The 17940-nt window shown below is 62.6% G+C and overlaps 1 protein-coding gene across 9 annotated transcripts in view; it reads right to left on the reverse strand.

The window, feature by feature from the left end:
• The window catches only part of Ciita (class II major histocompatibility complex transactivator), a 40436-nt gene that overhangs the window by 3735 nt on the left and 18761 nt on the right, over positions 1 to 17940 (reverse strand). For 7 of the 9 annotated variants that reach the window (XM_071605286.1, XM_071605288.1, XM_071605290.1 and 4 more), the window contains exons 4-18: positions 16065 to 16127; positions 15868 to 15948; positions 14797 to 14841; positions 13705 to 13854; positions 13122 to 13301; positions 12357 to 12521; positions 11716 to 11778; positions 8723 to 10361; positions 7834 to 7992; positions 7213 to 7284; positions 4407 to 4487; positions 3790 to 3882; positions 2377 to 2463; positions 432 to 515; positions 202 to 285 (exon numbers count right to left, since the gene is read on the reverse strand). In XM_071605286.1, coding sequence (XP_071461387.1) covers positions 202 to 285; positions 432 to 515; positions 2377 to 2463; positions 3790 to 3882; positions 4407 to 4487; positions 7213 to 7284; positions 7834 to 7992; positions 8723 to 10361; positions 11716 to 11778; positions 12357 to 12521; positions 13122 to 13301; positions 13705 to 13854; positions 14797 to 14841; positions 15868 to 15948; positions 16065 to 16127 — 3046 coding nt within the window. Of the gene's footprint in view, positions 1 to 201; positions 286 to 431; positions 516 to 2376; positions 2464 to 3789; positions 3883 to 4406; positions 4488 to 6339; positions 6592 to 7212; positions 7285 to 7833; positions 7993 to 8722; positions 10362 to 11715; positions 11779 to 12356; positions 12522 to 13121; positions 13302 to 13704; positions 13855 to 14796; positions 14842 to 15867; positions 15949 to 16064; positions 16128 to 17940 lie in introns of those variants that run through there. The other 2 variants (XM_071605287.1, XM_071605292.1) reach the window with 2 other exon arrangements.

Raw genomic sequence — 17940 nt, forward strand, 5'->3', positions numbered from 1 at the left:
GGGGAAGCATTTTCGAATGCCGTTGTGTGCCAACTACTCCTGAAAGCTTTATTCACCTCAACTCACTGAAACTTCCAACATCGCCATCCTCCCCCTTTACAGGTGAAGAGACCACGGCCAGGGAGCAGTCTCGGAGCTCTGGTCACACCCCGCCCCACCCCCGAGAGGACAGATTCCACCTTCAGGGCCACCCAGACTCACGCCAGTGTCTCCACGTGAGGGCACTTTCTCAGGCTGGAGGCCAGCTGCTGGGCGCCCGCGGCTGTGAACTTGTTGTACTGGACGCTGCGGAGAGAAACCTGTACTGACCCCTGACCCCTGGGGCCACGCCGCTCCAGACCCAGGCCCCCTCCACACCCAGCCCTTCCTGTGATGCCGGAGGGAGACTCCTGAGGCCAGAGCCAGCCACCTCTGCCCAGACGCCCACTCACTCCAGCACCCGCAGGGACGCCATCTCCGGAAGCGCGCGGGCCAGGCTCTCTGCTCCCAGGTCGCAGATGCAGTTATTATACAAGCTGCCAGAGAGAGGGGTGGGGAGGGCTTCAGGTGCCGAGGGCCAGGGCCAGCGGGATGGCGCTCAACTCGAACCACTGTCCCATTTACGGAGGAGCAAACTGAGGCCCAGGGTTTTGAGGCTCTTCTCTGGTCACACGAGGGGAAGTGGCTCCCCGGCAGAGAGACTGGGAACTCCCGGGCTCAGATCCCACCTGCCCGTGCTGCCTTTCTTCACTCCCCCGACTCGTCTGCAGAGTGCACACCCGAGCAACCGTGGGGAAGGGCAGATGAGGAGGGCCCGGCTGTTCACTCTGACTGTCCCACAGGTGCCGTGAGGCTCACCGGGGTTACAGAGAGCTGTGGCCAGGGCTGGCATAGCCAGAGAAAGACCACGTCACTGGGCCAGCCTGGGTTTCTGTGGTCCCTTCCCGGCCACCATTCCTAGCAGCGTAGGTGACGTGGTGGGTGCCGCTGGCACAGAGGGACGCTGTGCGCTCTTTCCTGTGCATCCTTCCCCCAGGCCAGAGCCGCGCTGGTTCTGGTTTCAGGGGTGCCTTCTCCGTGGCTCAGGCTCGGAGCCGCCCTGCGGGGCTGCGTGTGACGGGCTGCGTGTGACGGGCTGCGTGTGACGGGCTGCGTGTGACGGGCTGCGTGTGACGGGCTGCGTGTGACGGCGCGGGGCAGATGCAGGCTGAATTCCAGCCAATCCTCGCCTCATAGGTCCACGCGGAGAGTTGCGGGGACTTGGCGGCTCTTTCTGGGCAGGTTTGGGAACCCAGGAGGCCCCTCCTTCCCACGCAGGTAGAGGGACCCTGCTGCGTGTCTCTGCTGCCGAGAGGCCACGTCTGTCTGGATACCTTGGGGTCGGGACAGGCCTCCGGCCCCATGGAGCACAGGGTGTGTCGCAGCAGTTTGCGCTTAGCGGTGTCAGGAGGGGTGGCATCTCAGAGTCCACAAAACATGACGTCCACCCCTCCTGCCCCTCCACTCACATCGCAGAAACAGGAATGCCTGCGTCCAGCCTCCTGGCCGCCTCTGCACGGTGAGGACTCTGGTGGCCTTTCCTACCACGTCTGCCACCTGTCCCTTATTTACGATGGCCACCACAGGAGGCCCTTCTGGCCCTGAAAAACCCAATGTCTAGTTCCTAGCACTGTTCTGGCCCTCGGTTCACGTTGGAGAACACTGGATGCCTGGCACCACTCTGGCACATGGACTCTGGGTTGTGCAGTACACAACCCGTTCAGCGGCCCCCTGTGCTCCTTGCTGGGTGCACCTCTAGGAGTGGACCAGAGACCGTCTGCCCTGGAGTGTGACTCTGGATGTCAGTGAGGAGGCCTGGAGAAGGGGAGGGAGGTTCCCCCAGGCTGGAGAGCTAGGAGAGCTGGCTGTGCCAAGCTGAAGGACTGTGGCTCTGCCCAAGCTCTGGCCCTGGGTCTGGTACCACACCACAGCGAGCAGCATGAGGTGCTGTGCCGAGTCCCACCAGGAGGGGGCAGTGTAAGCACTGACTGGCCACAGAGTGACCGGCAAATTCCCTCCAGAGCCACCACCCCTGGACTCCAGAAAAGCCCAGTCCTGCCTTCCAGTCGGGAAGGCGCCACCACCCCCCACCCCCACCCCCCCACCCCCGCTTGCAGGCTTTGCGTCAGGCGCTTCGCACAGAGGAAAGGCCTCCCCCATTCTCCCCCGGGGTCCTGCTGACCCTCCTGTTCAGGGCCACAGTGATGCGCGTCCCTAGGGAGTCCTGTTCAGCTGGTCCGGCTGGCTGCCCGCCTGGTGTCGTGCAAACTTGGGGCAGCAGCGTCATGGCCCAGAGCCATTGCTCCAGGGTCCCCTGTCACCCCCCAGCCCGCCAGCTCGGCACCAGGGCCCACTCACCTGAGCCTAAGGAGGGTCGCAGCAAGTGAGGGCAGGGCCTCGGCCAGCTTGCAGGCCCCCACGTCGGTGATGCTGTTCTGGGACAGGCTGCAGGGGGACAAGGGACGAGGCAGAGGCTCAGGACCAGACCTGTCCGCCCCCTTCCCTCAGCCTCCATCCACGTTCCCTGGCTCCACCAGGCCGAGCCGGGAACTCTCCCTCACAGGGCGGCCTGTAGCCGCACAAGGCACAGTGAGGCAGCGTGGGGTGAGGGTGAGGTGGGTGGGAGACAGTGGGCCCCCCACCTGCTCCTCCTTGGGAGGAGATACGTGTTGTTAATACGTGTCTGCGTTTTATTGGTTGCCTCTCCAGGCAGGAGCTGGGCTCCACAAAGAGAGGGCTCCTATCCCTGTAGCAGTACCCAGCACATACTAAGTGCTCAGTAAGGACTTAGGGAGGGGAGGGAGGACAGTGGGCAAGATCTGGCTTGCAGTCTCACCCACGACACGCAAACTACTGTAGGAGAAGGCTCCAGGGGTCCTCAGTCAAGGACATCACTCAGTGAATTCTGGGAAATCCTTCGGCCATCCCAACCTTGGTGGAATGTGAACAGGTGCTCATACCCCCTAGGTTCAGCGAAAAGAGCCTGTTGGTCCTCCTGCACCTTATCTGTCTCCAACTTCCCAAAGCCCAGGACAGTTAAATTATACTTCCCAGCTACTAGGGAAGCTGAGGCAGGAGGGGCACAAGTTCAAGACCAGCCCCAGCAACTTAACAAGACCCTCTCTCAAAGTAGAAAATTTAAAAGGCTGGGGATGTAGCTCAGTGTCAGAGCACCCTGGGTTCAGTCCCTAGTACCGTGAAGAAAAATTTCAGTGTTTCAACAACAATGTTGAAATGAAAGCCTATCACTCCTACTTCACCCTCTCAAGATAATTTTCTGTCAAGATGATTTTCTGCCTTGTTTGCTTTCCTTACTGTGTACTTTATAATTGAAGGTTTGTTTACATGTTTGTCTCCTCACTAGATTTCCGATCCCTGAGGTTGGGGGATTTACTGTCGTTTTTAAAGCTGGATCTTCAGTCTATGAGGTGCCTGTAGTAGTAAAAGTGTCCCTTAAATAGTTATTGATTAGGTTAAGTGATTGATGAGTGGGTGAGTAAATTGAGAAAGAATTAAGTGCGTGAGTGAGTGATTGAATGATTGAATCAGTGAATGAATGAATGAGCCAGCCAATGAATGAATGAGTGAGGGAATGCATGAATGAAGGGTTGGATGACTGAATGAGCCAGCAGTGAATGATTGAATGAATGAATGAGCAAGTGTGTGAATGAGTGAGTGAGTGACTGGATACTTTGTTGCCAGAGGCCTGCTGACTGAATGGATGGATGGATGAATGAATGGAAAGCCCTCAGGGCTTTGGGGGCCACTCACTTGAGTGTCTCCAGGGCCTTCAGCTGAGGGAAGGTGGCTGAGAGCTGCGAGACCCCCTCGTCCCCGATCTTGTTCTCGCTCAGCGAGTCCAGGCTGCGTGGAATCAGAAGGGACCGTCGGCCAGTCTGGAGAGCAGCTGGCCTCCTCCCGCCCGGTACCTCCCCTCCCATCCCCCAGCCTGGGGGCACCGAGGGCCAATGGCCCCCTTCTGGGCTGAGAGTGGACTTCAGGACGTGGGCCAGGGGATCTGGGCCAGGGGACGAGGTCTAACTCCTGGCAAGCAGAATCCCTGGTTGGCTTCTTTGGAGCCGGGGAGCCTGGGCACCCCCTTAACCTCTGGGAATTTCATTGCGAGGAGGGATCAGCCCTCCCACCTCCGGGAAGCCATTGCTCTGAGCAGCAAATGAGGACTTTCAAAGGTCCCAGGAGGATTTTTTCAATTCAGATTCTCCTCTGTTGCCCTTCTCTGCAGTGGAGTCACCCGGTCATCACACTAGCCATGCCCAGGAGAGCAGGCAGGGAGGTGGGCAGGCAGGGAGAAGGCTCTTTCTCTGCACGCGCCTGGGGCAGGGGCAGGGCTGCCAGGACCCAGGTAGGGGCCCCGGGTCTTTACTCACTCCAGATGCTGAAGGGACGAAAAGGCGGGGAGAATCTTGGCCAGTCTGGGGAAAGCCTGGGGACCCCAGCTGGGGCCCAACCTAGGAGGCAAGGAGCAAGGTCAGACCCCACCAGCCGCGCCTCCTGTCCAGCCTCAGGGTGGGGCCGAGGGGCACCCAAGCCGGCACAGTCCCCTGCCCCGTCCTGCATCCCCAGCCCTGCCTGGCCCCAGGGGCAGCGGTCACAGAGCCCCCACAGGAGGCCAGCTGGGCTCTGGCTCCCAGCCCTCACGCCTGCTGACAGCCACACATGCCCACCCTCCTTCCGCTCTAGCCCAGCGACATGGCCCCCAAACGCCAGCCCAGGACCTCCAGTGACAAAAGGGCTTACTTGTCTTTCCATTTGAAATAACAACAAAAAAAAAGGAGGGCCATTTTTGAGCACTGATTATATGCTAGGCACACGCTGGGTCCTTTCATTGGCTTCATGACTCTGAGCTAAGTGCTCTTCTTTGTCCCACTTTATAGATGGGGAAATTGAGGCACAGAGAGGCCAAGTAACTCACACAAGGTCACACAGTCTGGATTGACATTTAGACCAGACATCAAGGGAATAAAAAATAAGGACAATGAAGGGCTGTTTTGTTTTTAAAATCTGGCTAAATGTATTCAATAGGAAGAGCAGTCTTTTATTCTGAAATTACATCTTTTGAGCTTTTTTATATTAAAATATTATTATTTTAATGGTATTTGATAAAATCATGGTGCCACCAGTTGTTATTTTGTTTGAATGAATGGAGTTGGTGAAAATTAAGAGAGAGTAATTCATTCTGGAATGTTCTCAGTCTGTAAAGTCCCAAACTCTGGGAATGTGGAGCCTCAGGAAAAGGCCACAGGACGGACCGGAGCGTGGCTCCAAGGTCCGTGCGCAGCCTGTGCCAGGCGCGTGGTGAATGCCTGCACTGTTCAGCCTCTGCCTCCTTGAACACTCAGCAAGGCTCTCAAGAGGCTGTCTAAAGGTCAAGGAGACCCTCACCCGTGTTCACTCCATGTGCCATAGGAGCCTCTGCCTTTAGCCTGGCACAGGGCACACACCTGCCATCCCAGAGGCTCGGGAGGCCGAGGCAGGAGGACTGAGTTCGAGGCCAGCCTCAGCAACTTAGTGAGACCCTGTCTCAAAATAAAAAGGGCTGGGGTGTTGCTCAGTGCCCTCCTGGGTTCAACCCCAGTGCCCCCACGTATAAAGGGAGGGCAGGAGATGAAATGATGGTAAACAGGATACTGGGGGCTGAGTCCAGGAAAGACCCTGACCACAAGGGCTGTCCTTGCAGGGTTCAAGCCACCTGACCCGATGGGTACAGTGGAAACCAGAGCAGATGCCCAAAATAGTCCCTCCCTCCCTCCCTCCCTCCCTTCCGTCCTTCCTTCCCCAGAGCCTCTCTGAGGCTGCACCCTCCAGGTGGCTGTCCACTGGCTCTAGGCTGTTCCACCCCAGGGCTGCTGTTCCCCAGAGCGCAGTTCCGACCTTGAACTAGGGGGTTTTTAAGCTGAAAATAATCTGACGCCAGAAAGGGCCGCCGGTGCCTGTCCTCAGCCGTTTCCTCTTTTCAGCCCAGTGTTTACCCTGCACGAATGTGGCACCCGTCTTCTGCTCCCAAGGCACCTGCTTTCCTGGGGTGTGCGGGGCAGCGGTAAAGGAGGAGCCCAGAGCTCCCTGGTGACCAGTGGAGGGACCGTGGGGAAGTCCCTGGACCTCGCTGGGCCTCAGTGTCCTCGTCTGTCAAACGGGGAGATGTGGTAATGCCCGGGAGGCGTCACGTGGGGTAATGGAGGGGGCCCTGAAGATCGAAAGGCTCCTTCCTGCAGACGCACCTGGACAAGGAGCCAGCACAGCTCCTCAGGGCCCACGAGCTGGTGGGCTGCCCCGCTGCAGTGTCCTGGAGCCCACCGTCACCTGGCAGCACTGCCCAGAATGGTGCACACAGGGTGGTCACCCGGCCCAGTGTGCCTGAGACCAAGGGGTTTCCCAGGACACGAAACTCGCTATGCTACAACCAGGCCGGTCCCAAGCAAGCTGGGAGGTCACTGACCCCAGCTACAGAGCTAGGGCTCCTGGGAGCCAGGCCTGGGGACCCTGGAACTCTGGTGCTGAGGCAGGAGGGTCTCGAGTTCAAGGTCAGACAGAGCAACTTAGTGAGAGGAGACCCTGTCACAAGGTAAAGAAATGACAAGAGCTATGGACGAAGCTCTGTGGTCCGGCAGAGCGCTCTCGGGTGCAGTCCCTAACACCCTGCGCACGCGAACACACACCCTGCTCCCCGGAGTCCTTGGAACTGGAGGGACAGTCCCTGGGTGGAGGAGTCTGACCGTCCACACGTACGAGACCCCCAGTGGTTCCCATACGCAGCAGGGCTGGGAACCAGCCGGGGATGGGACGGACCCAGGGGCTTAGACGCGGTGGCTGGTGGCTGGGCTGTGCACCCCGGGCCGTCCCTTGCCACAGGAGTCGGCCAGCTCCGGCGTGGAGGCATTGTGCACTTGGCTCCGGATATCCCTCCTGCACAAGTGCCCTGGGCCTCCAGCCCACTGGGGACGGCCACCTTGGCCTCTCCGGCCGTGTTCAACAGCCTGCGGGGCGGCGAGTGGGAACGACCTCGTTCTCCGGCAAATGGGCCGGTCAGCTTCGAGGGTGAGGCTCTCCAGCACCTGCCCCGACCAGGCGCACCCGCTGCGGAAACTGGTGTCCCAGGTGGGGGACGAGCGGGCAGGCGTGGTCCTGCTGAGGAGGGAACCGGGCTCCCTCGGACGGCCCTGCCCCGGCACTTACGCAAACTCCAGCTTCTTCAGGTCGCGGACAGCAGGCAGGGTCCCCGGGGCCTCTTCAGAGGAACTCCTCAACCTGGGGAAAAGGGCGGAGTCAGGGGAAGGGCCTCTCCTGTCACTGAGCCCCTGCCCTGGTGCCCCACTCTCCCGGGAGGATGACTTCCTTGGGGCCCTGTTGTCCTCCGTTAAGAAGACAAACACCAGGACCGTGCGTTTCATGGGCACTTCCCAGCGCCTGGCCCAGGCGGCACACAGCAGGTGCTCAAACATCGCACGGTGAAGAAAGAGCTGAGTCAGCTAACTTCCTTTGCCCTCTGACCTCGGCTCTGCCATCTTTAAAGGCCACGCTGCAGGCCCCGGGTTAAGCTGCCGTTTCAGAGGCAGAAGGCCCCCTGTTCGCTCTGCAGGAGGGTTCCTCTTGGCCTCAGCCAAAAAAGAATGTGGCACCGATGGCAGGCGCTGAGTCAAGCAGAATGTGAGATGGTGGGCCCTCTGCTGGGTGGCCACTGCCCGGGGAGAGGGCACAGGGTGTCTCACAGGAGCAGAGGCACTGGCCATCCCCCTGACAAGCTCCAGAGGGTCCCACAGGGCCTCCCCTGCAGGCCTGGCCCACCCACGCCCTCACCTCTGGGTCTGCACGAGGCTCTCCAGATCCTGCACGTCCTTCAGGGACTTGGCCTTAAACGGCTCGATGGTGAACTTGTCCTCTGCGGCCTGGAGTAGCCGGGTCTCCCCACGCTGCTGCAGGGACTCCCACAGCCCCATTGTGTCACTCAGGGCGGCCCTGTGGAGGGAGGGCCTCAGACCCAGGCACAGTGACCAGGCTAGACCAGAACGGAGGGGCAGCTCTAGGGAAGGACCGACGACGACCCTTTCCTGCCTTCACTTGACTTCCACTTCCCCACTCCAGACAGGACCATCCAGCCTCAATGAGTCCTCCTTTCTCATGACTCAGTGGTTGTCTCCTTTTGCTTTGGCTACTAGGAAGCTCAGTGTTGAGTCTGGGGCGCAACTGTGTCGGATTCACAGTTTGGGTAAAGTATGTTTAGAGGGAATCTGGCAACGATTCCCGGGAGATTAAGATGAAGCGCTCGATTCTTCAGGTTTGGCTAACGAGCCAAATGAAAGAATGTAGGCTTCATCCTGAGGGTGACGGGATGCCCTGAGGGTTGTACGCAGAGGCGGGATATGATCCATGCAAGATCTGGGAAGACTGTTCTGGTGGCTGGAAGTACGTGGAGCAGAAGAGGATATGATGGAGGTAGCGAGGCCAAGGGGAGGCTGGGCCTCTATGTGTGAGAAAACAGGGGCTCCATCAGGGGATGGAGGGAGGAAAATGAGTTTGAGCCCAGGTCAGTCCTAGAGTCTCGCCGGTCCTGGTCCCTGACGCTCAGGGGCCTTCTGCCATTGGCCCCCCACTGGCCGCCAGGGGTGTGAGCCCTGCCCTCCTGTCTCAGGCTCCACCCTCACCGGAGGAGCCCGCGGGCCCCCAGCCGCCGTCCCCTGCCCCCCACCTGAAGCGGGTGACGGAGGCGAGTCCCACGAGGCTCTCCAGGCCGGAGGGGTCGATGCCGGTGCTGCGCAGGTCCAGGGAGAAGTCCCGGCCGGCCGCGCTCAGGGCCTGGCCCAGCACGAAGGCGTCGGCGGGCGCGAGCCGGGCGCCCAGGAGGCCGAGGCGCGCGGGCAGCTCCTGCGCCACGTGCTGCCAGAGCGCGGCCTCCTGGGCCTCGTGCGCGCAGTGCAGCAGCTCGAGCAGCCGCCGGGCGCGCAGGGAGCCGGGCTGCAGGCGCCTCAGGTACCTGGCGAGCGCCCGGCGCTTCCTGTCCACGGAGGCGGCCTCCGCGGGCGCCACCAGGGCTCCCAGGCAGGTGGCCCGCGGCTGGAAGATCAGTCCCGACAGGAAGCGCGGCGCGGCCTCCAGCCAGTTGTCGTAGGGCCTCTTCTTCCTCGGGGTCAACGCCAAATACTGCGGCAGCTCCTTGTCCTTGATGTCGCCGCTCAGGGCCAGCCACAGGGCCCCCAGGAAGCACTGGAGGACGAAGCTGGAGAAGGCCAGCTGCCCCCCCGCCGTCCCCGGCACGGGCCGCACGAGGCCTCCGGCCACCGCCCAGGTCCTCGCCTCCGCCGACGGGAACTGGCCCTCCCGCAGGGTGCCCTGGTGCGTGCGGCCCATCTCCCAGGCCAGCTGGGCCAGTCCCGCCAGGGCCCCCGGGGGGCTGCCGCGGGCCACGGGGCCCAGCAGGCCAACGTAGAGCCCCGTGAGCGTGGGGGGCAGCTGGGCCTGGTCCCCCTGCGCCAGCAGGGCCTCGGAGAGCTGGCACACGGCCCTGCACACGGCGGGGCTGTGGCTGTGGGCCAGGAGGAAGGGCCGGTCCCGCAGGAGGGCCAGGGCTCTCTCTGGGTGGCCCGTGGCCCCCGAGGTCTCAAAGTAGCGCCTGGCGTAGTCCTGGGCCTGCGCGCCCGAGAAGCCGGCCACCTCGAAGAGCGCGTGCGCCTTGCTCAGGCTCTGCGCCAGGCGGCCCCGGGGCCGCGCCGTGAGGAGCAGGGTGCAGCCGCGCAGCAGCTGCCCCTGGAGGAGGCCGGCCAGCAGCCCCCGGCACCCGCGCTCCGCCGTCGGGGGTCCGCCCGGGCCGCCGTCCTGCGCCTCCAGCTCCTCCAGGGCGTCGAGGGCCAGCAGCACGCGGTCGGGCCGCCGCAGGAGGTGCCTGAAGACCTCGTCGTCCAGGGCCAGCGGCCGTGGGCCCAGGGAGCAGAGCAGCTCTCGCAGGTGGTAGGTGTCCCCGGGGCGGTCCAGGCCGCGGCAGGACGCGTAGAAGACGAAGTCGTACTGCGGCAGCTGGCCGCCGGCCCAGGCCACGCCGGCCGCCCGGGCCCAGTGGCTCTTGCCCTGGCCGGCCTTGCCCAGCACGGCGATCACCAGAGTCTCCCGCGGCCGCCGGCGGTGGCCGGCCGCCGCCAACACCCCCGCCAGACCCCCGCGGGCCAGCTGCCGCTCGGCCCAGTCCGGGGTGGCCAGCTCCCGCTCCTGGCTCTTGTTGCTGCCCTTCTCCAACCTGGCGCTCACCAGATCCACCTCCACGGCGATGCCCTCGCGGCCCGCGCGCGCGGCCTGGTACTGGTCCCGCAGCGCGTCCTGGAACCGCCGCACCGTCTCTGCAGAGGCCAGGGATGCTTCCGTCAGGGGACGGAGGGCCGGTCCGCACGCGTCCCCAGGGTCTCCAGAGGTGGACACTCAATGCGCTCTTGGTCCAGCAGCCCACGTCCACGGATCCCCTCAGCTTCTGGGCTCCAGATCTGCCTGCTCCTATTGCCCTCCCTCCTCCCTCCTCCCTCCCTCCCTCCGTCCCTCCCTCCTTCCCTCCCTCCCTCTTCCTCCCTCCCTCTCTCTTCCTCCTCTTCCCTCCCTCCCTCTCCCTCCCTCCCTCTTCCTCCCTCCCTCTCTCCCTCCCTCCCTCTTCCTCCCTCCCTCCCTCTTCCTCCCTCCCTCCCTCTTCCCTCCCTCCCTCTTCCTCCCTCCCTCCCTCTTCCTCCCTCCCTCCCTCTTCCCTCCCTCCCTCTCTCCCTCCCTCCCTCTTCTTCCCTCCCTTCCTTCCCTTCCTTCCTTCCTTCCTCCCTCCCTCCCTCCCTCCTTCCCTCCTTCCCTCCCTCCCTCCCTCCTCCCTCCCTCCCTCCCTTCTTCCCTCCCTCCTTCCCTTCCTTCCTTCCTTCCTCCCTCCCTCCCTCCCTCCTTCCCTCCTTCCCTCCCTCCCTCCCTTCTTCCCTCCCTCCCTTCTTCCCTCCCTCCCTCTTCCTCCCTCCCTCTTCCTCCCTCCCTCTCTCTTCCTCCTCTTCCCTCCCTCCCTCTCCCTCCCTCCCTCTTCCCTCCCTCCCTCTTCCTCCCTCCCTCCCTCCCTCCCTCTTCCCTCCCTCTTCCCTCCCTCCCTCTTCCTCCCTCCCTCCCTCTTCTTCCCTCCCTTCCTTCCTTTTTCCATTATTGGGGATGGAGCCCAGGGAAGCTCTACCCCTGAGCCACATCCCAGCCCTTTCTATGTTTAATTCTGCGACAGTGTCTAAGTGGCCCCGGACCTGGAACTTGCCACCCCCCTGCACAGCCCCTGAGTACTGGGGTACGCTTTGATGCCTTTCCTGGCCGCCCCTCACTCAGTCATGTTTGCTCCCTCACTGTCCCGGGGAGGACGGCAGCCTGCGTGAGCGCGTTCCTGTCCAGACTCACTGCTTAGTGTGACTTGAGCCCACTACGTACCCCTGGGCCTCAGTCTCAGCCTCACAGAGGGGATGTCAGCACCCACACAGGTGGCTGTCAGGGATGTGGGCTTCCCGAGGGGTAGGTCCCCCTAGGTGGCTCCCAAGCTAGCGTTGGAGGGATGGTGGGCGATGGCAGCATCAAGCGAGTGACCCAGTGGGCGAGCCAACACACATGGGGCCAAAGACACATGGCATGGATGGACGAAGCCAGGCGGGGCTCTGCGCGTACCACCAGGACGAGAGACTCCGCCCCGCCACTCACCAGGCCATTTTGGAAGCTCAGTGGAGACCTCTGGCGCTGCCTGGCACGGGGAACTCCTGTCCTCTGGAGATGGGAAAGCCGGCGTCACTTAGAGTTTGGGGCGCTCCCAAGGACTCCCCTCTCTCTGGGCCACTCGGTCCTCAGTCCCAAGTCCCCAGGTTGAGGTTACAAGATGGTGGCCAGAGGCCTATGTCTTCTTTTTTATATTTTTTATTTTTAGTTGTAAATGGATCTTTTATTTTATTTATTTCTATGTGGTGCTGAGGATCAAACCCAGGGCCTCGCACGTGCTAAGCAAGTGCCCTACCACTGAGCCACCACTCAGGCCCTGGACAGCTGTACCTTTAAAGATGTCCCCAGTGTTTTGAAATTCACAGTGTCCACATAAAACCGGATCTCCAGCTTCGGGGGATCTGGCCACACTGGGTCTGGCCCCTGCTGTTTGGCAGGACGGGGTTTCTCCACTGCCGTGCTGCCTGCACGGTGCCCCTCCCCGCTGGGGACCCTGGCCTCGGCCTCGCTTGCCCATGAACTTGACCTGCCAGCCCCGGCGGAGGTTCTGACGGGGGGCCATGCTGAGGACGCTTCATCCCGGGGGCCTCAGCAGCCTCTGGGATGCTCACGGGCCCAGGGGTCCTTGCCTGTCCCGGCTGTGCGGGCGGTCAGGGCCGGCTCAGGCAGGCCGGGCAGGTCAGCTGCAGAGGGAGCGAAGGGGCTGGTGCAGCCGGGCCGGTCCGGGGACGTGGGGAGGCTGTGGACGGCAGGGCCAGTGGAAGGTGGCGCTTGGCTGGTCAGGGGTGTCTCACCTACGTGGAAGGTGGACAGGGGTGTAGGTATCTCTCCAGGAACCCACTTGGGTCGCCCCTGCCCCGAGGCCAGCGGTGGAGCCCGGCATGTCTGGGGAGAAGAAGGGGGACTTCCAAAGAGACGTTTCAGGATGAAGCTAAGCCGAGCTCTGGGGCTCCTTCTAGATCCCGGGACCTTGGTGGCACAGGACCAGAAAGTGCTGCCCTTGACTTGAGCAGAAGCACCCTCCACCACACCCCCGAGCCCTGAAGAGCCTTCCCGGGGCCTGTCCACAACCCCACAGCAGGCGGCCCAGCAAGGACCGTTTCACCCATCGGGAAACCAGCCAGATGGGAGAAAGCCGTGTGAGGATGTGCCCAGACAGTCCAGGTGGGCACACTGAAGGGGGGAAGGGCTGCCGCTCCCGTGTGCACCTCTTCCTGTTTGGCAAGGTGTCACAGGGAGGGCAGAGGGCCACTCCCGGGCACACTCCAGCTGCTGCAGGGAGCTCCACCAGCGAGGATGGAGCCCAGAGGCACCACACCACCCCCAGAGCCGGGGAGGACCAGGCAGGGCCGTCAGGGGAGGAGGTGGCCGGGGGCCAGGCCTCCCACACTCACCGTGGCAGATCAATATGCTGCACAGGCCGGTGCCGGCGCCCGAGATGGGCCAGAGCCCCTGGGGCAGCGTGGGCAGCGTGGGCAGCGTGGGCAGCGTGGGCAGCGTGGGCAGCGTGGAGATGAGCTGGATGGGCCCAGCAGGGAGGTGCAGGCAGCTCGCGGAGGCCGTGGGGGGAGGCTCTGCAAGAGGCAAAGGCGGGCAGTGGGCTCTCCCGGCCCCTGTCCTCGGGACTGTCCAGTGACCATGAGGTTCTCGTCGACCCTCCCAAAGGGCTCTGGTCTCCCTGAGAGCAGCCGCTGAGCCTGTCTTGCAGGGGCGATGTCCCCAGCCCCAGCAGGGGCTGGCAGGGACAGGGTGCTCCGGGAGGAGGTGTCGAGGGCATAGGACTGGACAGTGACCCCCGGGTGCTGGAGACCCCCCCCCCCCCCGGGCCTCCCAGAGACGGGTTTCCTGCCCGGGAACGTTTTCCGGCAGGACTGAGGTGGGACCCTGGGCAGAGGTGGGTGACACTGAGGGCACCCTGCCTAGCCTCTGCTCACCCACATCCCAGGGCGAAGCCCACCTCCCTGGTCCCCTACATACCGGGCATCTGCACAGCTTTCTCCGGGTGGATCTGGCTGGACGTTGGCTCCTGGTGGAACAGAGCAGCCGGCAGGCCAGGCGGGGAGGCCGGGTCACTCGCTGGTCCCACCAGGAAACTGCCAGTCACTATGGGCACAGCAGGGGCCTCGGCTGTGGGGAGGGGGCTGTGTTAGAGGCGGGGAGACCTGGTGGCTCCGGGAGAGCCCTGCCCGGGCTGGGAGGCATCCGGAGCCGGGGGATCTCCCCTGGCAGCTAGGGACTCGCCGGTCCTGGCCGTGGTCGGGCTGGGCAGGCAGTTGCCCGGTCCTCCAGGGCTCTGGACCCTAGAGGCCCCCACTGAGATCTGGGGGCAAACAGGACCCGTGAATAGTCTGTGGGGCTGGACCCCCAGCCTCAGGCTCTGCCCAAAGAAGGTCAGGGGTCACCGTGCGCCCATCAGAGGGGACAGCAGCTAATCACCATTTAATGAGGGTCCAGAGGGCAGGGATTGGCCCCTCGTGAGACTGGAAGCCCTCTGAAGGCAGGGCCACTGGAGCACCCGGGTCTTCACAGGGGCTGGGAGAGGAGGACCCACCTCCCATCGGCTCCCTAGGGACAGAGACCACGTCTCATCATCTTGCCGTCCCCATGGGCAGGACCCCGTCTCCACGAGCAGAGGGGGGCTTTCTGAGGGCGGGGACAGGGCCTCCCCCATCAGACAGGACCCTTCGACCTCTGCTCCTCCTGGGCTGGCCGCCACCTGCCCCAGAGCAGCTGGGTGGAGAGGCAGGGGAGGGAGCGGAAGAGCACCTAGTGGGGGATGGTGAGCTGGGCCAGGCGGTGGCCGGTGGTCCCAGCTCTGACTCGGAGGAAGGAACGGAGAGGAGAGGCTATCGGGAGAAGCCGAGTCTCCCAGCAGCCCTCACCCACGGGACGTGGGCTACGATGTCATGGTCTTGCTTGAATCCCACTCCCCCTCTCGCTAGCTGTGTGGTCTCGGGCAGGTGACTTCACCTCTCTGAACCTCAGTTGTCAATGCAGGTTTGCACAGGCACCTGCAGGGGCCCCAGCTCCCCAACCCCAGGATCCCCGGGGCCCCCCTGCCCCACTCACCGAGCTTCCTGTGCTTCAGGTCTGCAGGGTGCTCTTCTGAGAGAGCTGCAGAGAGGACAAAGGTCATCAGGCCCAGGGAAGTGTGTCCCCAGCCAGGATGGGGCTCAGAACCAGTCTTGGGAGCTGGACAGCAGCCTCGGGGGCCAGTCCCTCTCCTTCCTCTAAATGCACTGGTCCCTGTTCCTCAGCGAGAGCCCAGATCCCATCTAGCGGAGCGGAGCAGACAGGGAGGCGGTGGAGAGGGCAGGGCTGCAGAGGACACGGCCTGGGTTTGAGAGGAGGGACGTTCTAGAGACAGGGGACAGGCCGGGCAAAGGCCCTGAGGCTGGGGAGGCCTCGGTCCCAGGTGGAGAGAAGCCAGTGTCTGGCCTGTGGTAGCTCCTGGTGAGCTGGGAGCTGAGAGCTGGACCCCCTGGGGGGTCTGCAAGGGGCGAAATGACCAGATCTGCATTCGAAATCTACCATTGTGCCTGCCACCCCAGCGGCTCGGGAGGCTGAGGCAGGAGGATGGCAAGTTCAAAGCCAGCCTCAGCAACTTAGCGAGGCCCCAAGCAACTCAGAGAGACCCTGTCTCCAACTGAAATGTTTAAAAAGGCTGGGGACGTGGCTCAGTAGCTGAGCACCGCTGGGTTCAACTCTGGCACCCCCCAAAAAAGAAAAGAGAGGCTACCGAGGGCTACCAGGTGAGGACAGACTGAGGAGGCTCAGAGAGGTGCAGGCACTTGGCCCGGGTCACAACACCACAGCAGATTCAGGACTCCACCCAGTTCTGCCGAGGTCAGGTGCAGAGACCTCCCTCAAACATCAGGTGACCACTCAGGGCAAGAGAAGCCAGGACCTGAGGGGCGTCCAGGGAGTGGTGATCAAACAGCCGGGGGGCAGAACTGGGGAGGAGGGAGGCGGTTTGCGACCCGGGCCATCTGCTTCCTCCCGGTCAGCAGTGAGCTGCGTGGAGGGACAGGCGGCAGGGACCCCAAGCCCAGGTGGGGCAGGTGGGGCTTAACCGGGGAAGCTCGTGGGAGCCACAGCAGGTTCTGGAGCCACGGAGGGGCCAGGAAGGGGCTTACTCACGTCTTTTCTGGCTCCTTGGCCCTGGTTCTGCCGGCACCTCCAGGCCCTCGCCGAGCACCCCGTCCAGTCCTATGTGTTCCACTTGAAGAGAGCAGAGACCGGTTCTCACGGTCAGCGGAGGCCCAGGCAGCCTCCCGTCCTCCACTGGGGAGGCTCAGGAATGTGCTGCCTCCCAGGACAGGACCCTCCCCACTTACTGAAAAGGTCCCTGCTCAGGCCCTCCAGCTGCGAGTCCTGGAACACGTACTGGTCCAGTTCCGCTGGCCAGACAAGGAGAGGCACGGTCAGCAGAGCTCACGGAGGGCCACCACGTGTGAAGCCTGGGGCTGGCCACCAGAGGCCTGTGACCCTGGGCCTGGCACACAGTGGGGACGCTATAGACGTAGCTGAGCTTTTGAACGATGAGGTGGATGAGCACTGAGGCTTCCTGGCTCTAACCCGAGCCCAGGAGGCAGACGTGCCCAGGAGCCTCCCGGCTGCCATCAGTGGCCCAGGCAGAGGGGAAGGGTCGGCCACCGCGCCACCTCTCCAGTGGCCCTACTCGCTGGACAACCTTGGGCCAGTGTCTCAACCTCTCTGGACCCCCATTCCATCACCTGTGATGGTGAAGATAGAAGCTCTGTGTTTAAAGTGTTCAACACAGTAGCAGTATACAGTAGGCGTCCCTGCATGCTGGCATAGCAGATGAAGTGGTACATGGCTTAGAGCCAACGGGAAGAGAGTTTTCGTGGAAGACAGAGAGAGGAAGGCGGGCCATCAGGGAGGGGGCCATCAGGGAGGGGCCCCAGGAGGAAGGGAGGTGACGGTGTGTGCCAGGGGGGAGGGGTCTCGTGGGTGGTGGGACACTGAGGAACGGCCTTCAGGTGTGCATGGAAGTTCTGTGGTGGGGAAAGTTGGACCTGACCGTGAAGGCGATGGGGAGCCACAGAGGACTCTGGAGCTGAGACTCAGAACCAGGGCGGTCACCAGGGAGCTGAAGGCTGTCGAGTGCCCACTCGGAGGAGCAGAGCCCTCCTACCCACCGTCTTCACGACCGCTTCACCCGCTCTGCACCCAGGAGGCTGGGCGAAGCCCCGGGGTGCCAGGAGGACCCAGGGCCTTGGATCAGCCTGGGAAGCCACCTCCCCACCTGCTCAGGCAGCTCCCACTTCCTCTGCTGATGCCCCAGGACAAAAGCCCCCAGATCCCTAGCGATGCCCGGGTCCCTAGTTGCTGCCCCAATTGTGAGAAATGTGAATGCCACCGACTCTGGCTTCCACCACGAGTCCCCAGGGAGGGAGGAGCCCGGCAGGCTCCTGGGTGGTTCGTTCTGAGTCAACCTCTTCATTCTGCCTTTGTGGGATAGTGGCTTATCTGCTCTGGTGGAAACTGGTGACATCCCTGCCCAACAGGCCTCCTGAGAGGTGTGGTTCCTGGGTTGTCAGGTAAAGGGCCACTAAGAACAGTTGTGCAGGTTGTTGGCTGCACAAGTATGCCCAGCCAAGAGGACCAACGGGCAGAAATCCAAACTGGTCTGTGCTAACAAACTGCTACTTCCTGGTAGGGGCTGCACCTTCCAGAAGAAGGGACACCTTTTCTCTAATTCAACAAAGCCTCTTAGGAGGCAGTGGTGACCCTGGTGGGAAGGGGTCCTCCTCTCTTCCTCCTCTTTGCCCCCAAAATCCACAGCAGCAGTGACAGGTGTGTCTCTCCTGCGAGAGTCCCGCCTGTGTCTGAAAGCTGTGCCTCTGCACGCCACGCATCAGCTTCTCAAAACCTTAGCAAGTGTCCCCCGTCAGACTCTTTTTTTGTGGTTGACAACGGGGACTTTGAAATGAGGAAGACCTGGGTTAGAATGTCAGACCTACCCACTGCCATTTCTAACGCAGCCTCTAACGCAGCAGGTCCCTTCCGTCCCTAAACCTCACCGTCCTCGCCTGTCAAAGGCGATTCTGACCTACAGCCGTCGCTGTGGGCAGGCGCCCTGTGATGGTGCGCTACACCAGCGACCGGCCCTGGCCCCCGTAGCAGGAGCTGGGGAGGAGGAGGAGGGGAAGGAGCACGAGGCTGGGATGGATGTGGAGGGAAGAGGAG

Source organism: Marmota flaviventris, chromosome 19 (assembly GCF_047511675.1).
Source record: "Marmota flaviventris isolate mMarFla1 chromosome 19, mMarFla1.hap1, whole genome shotgun sequence".
Classification (NCBI taxonomy): domain Eukaryota; kingdom Metazoa; phylum Chordata; class Mammalia; order Rodentia; family Sciuridae; genus Marmota; species Marmota flaviventris.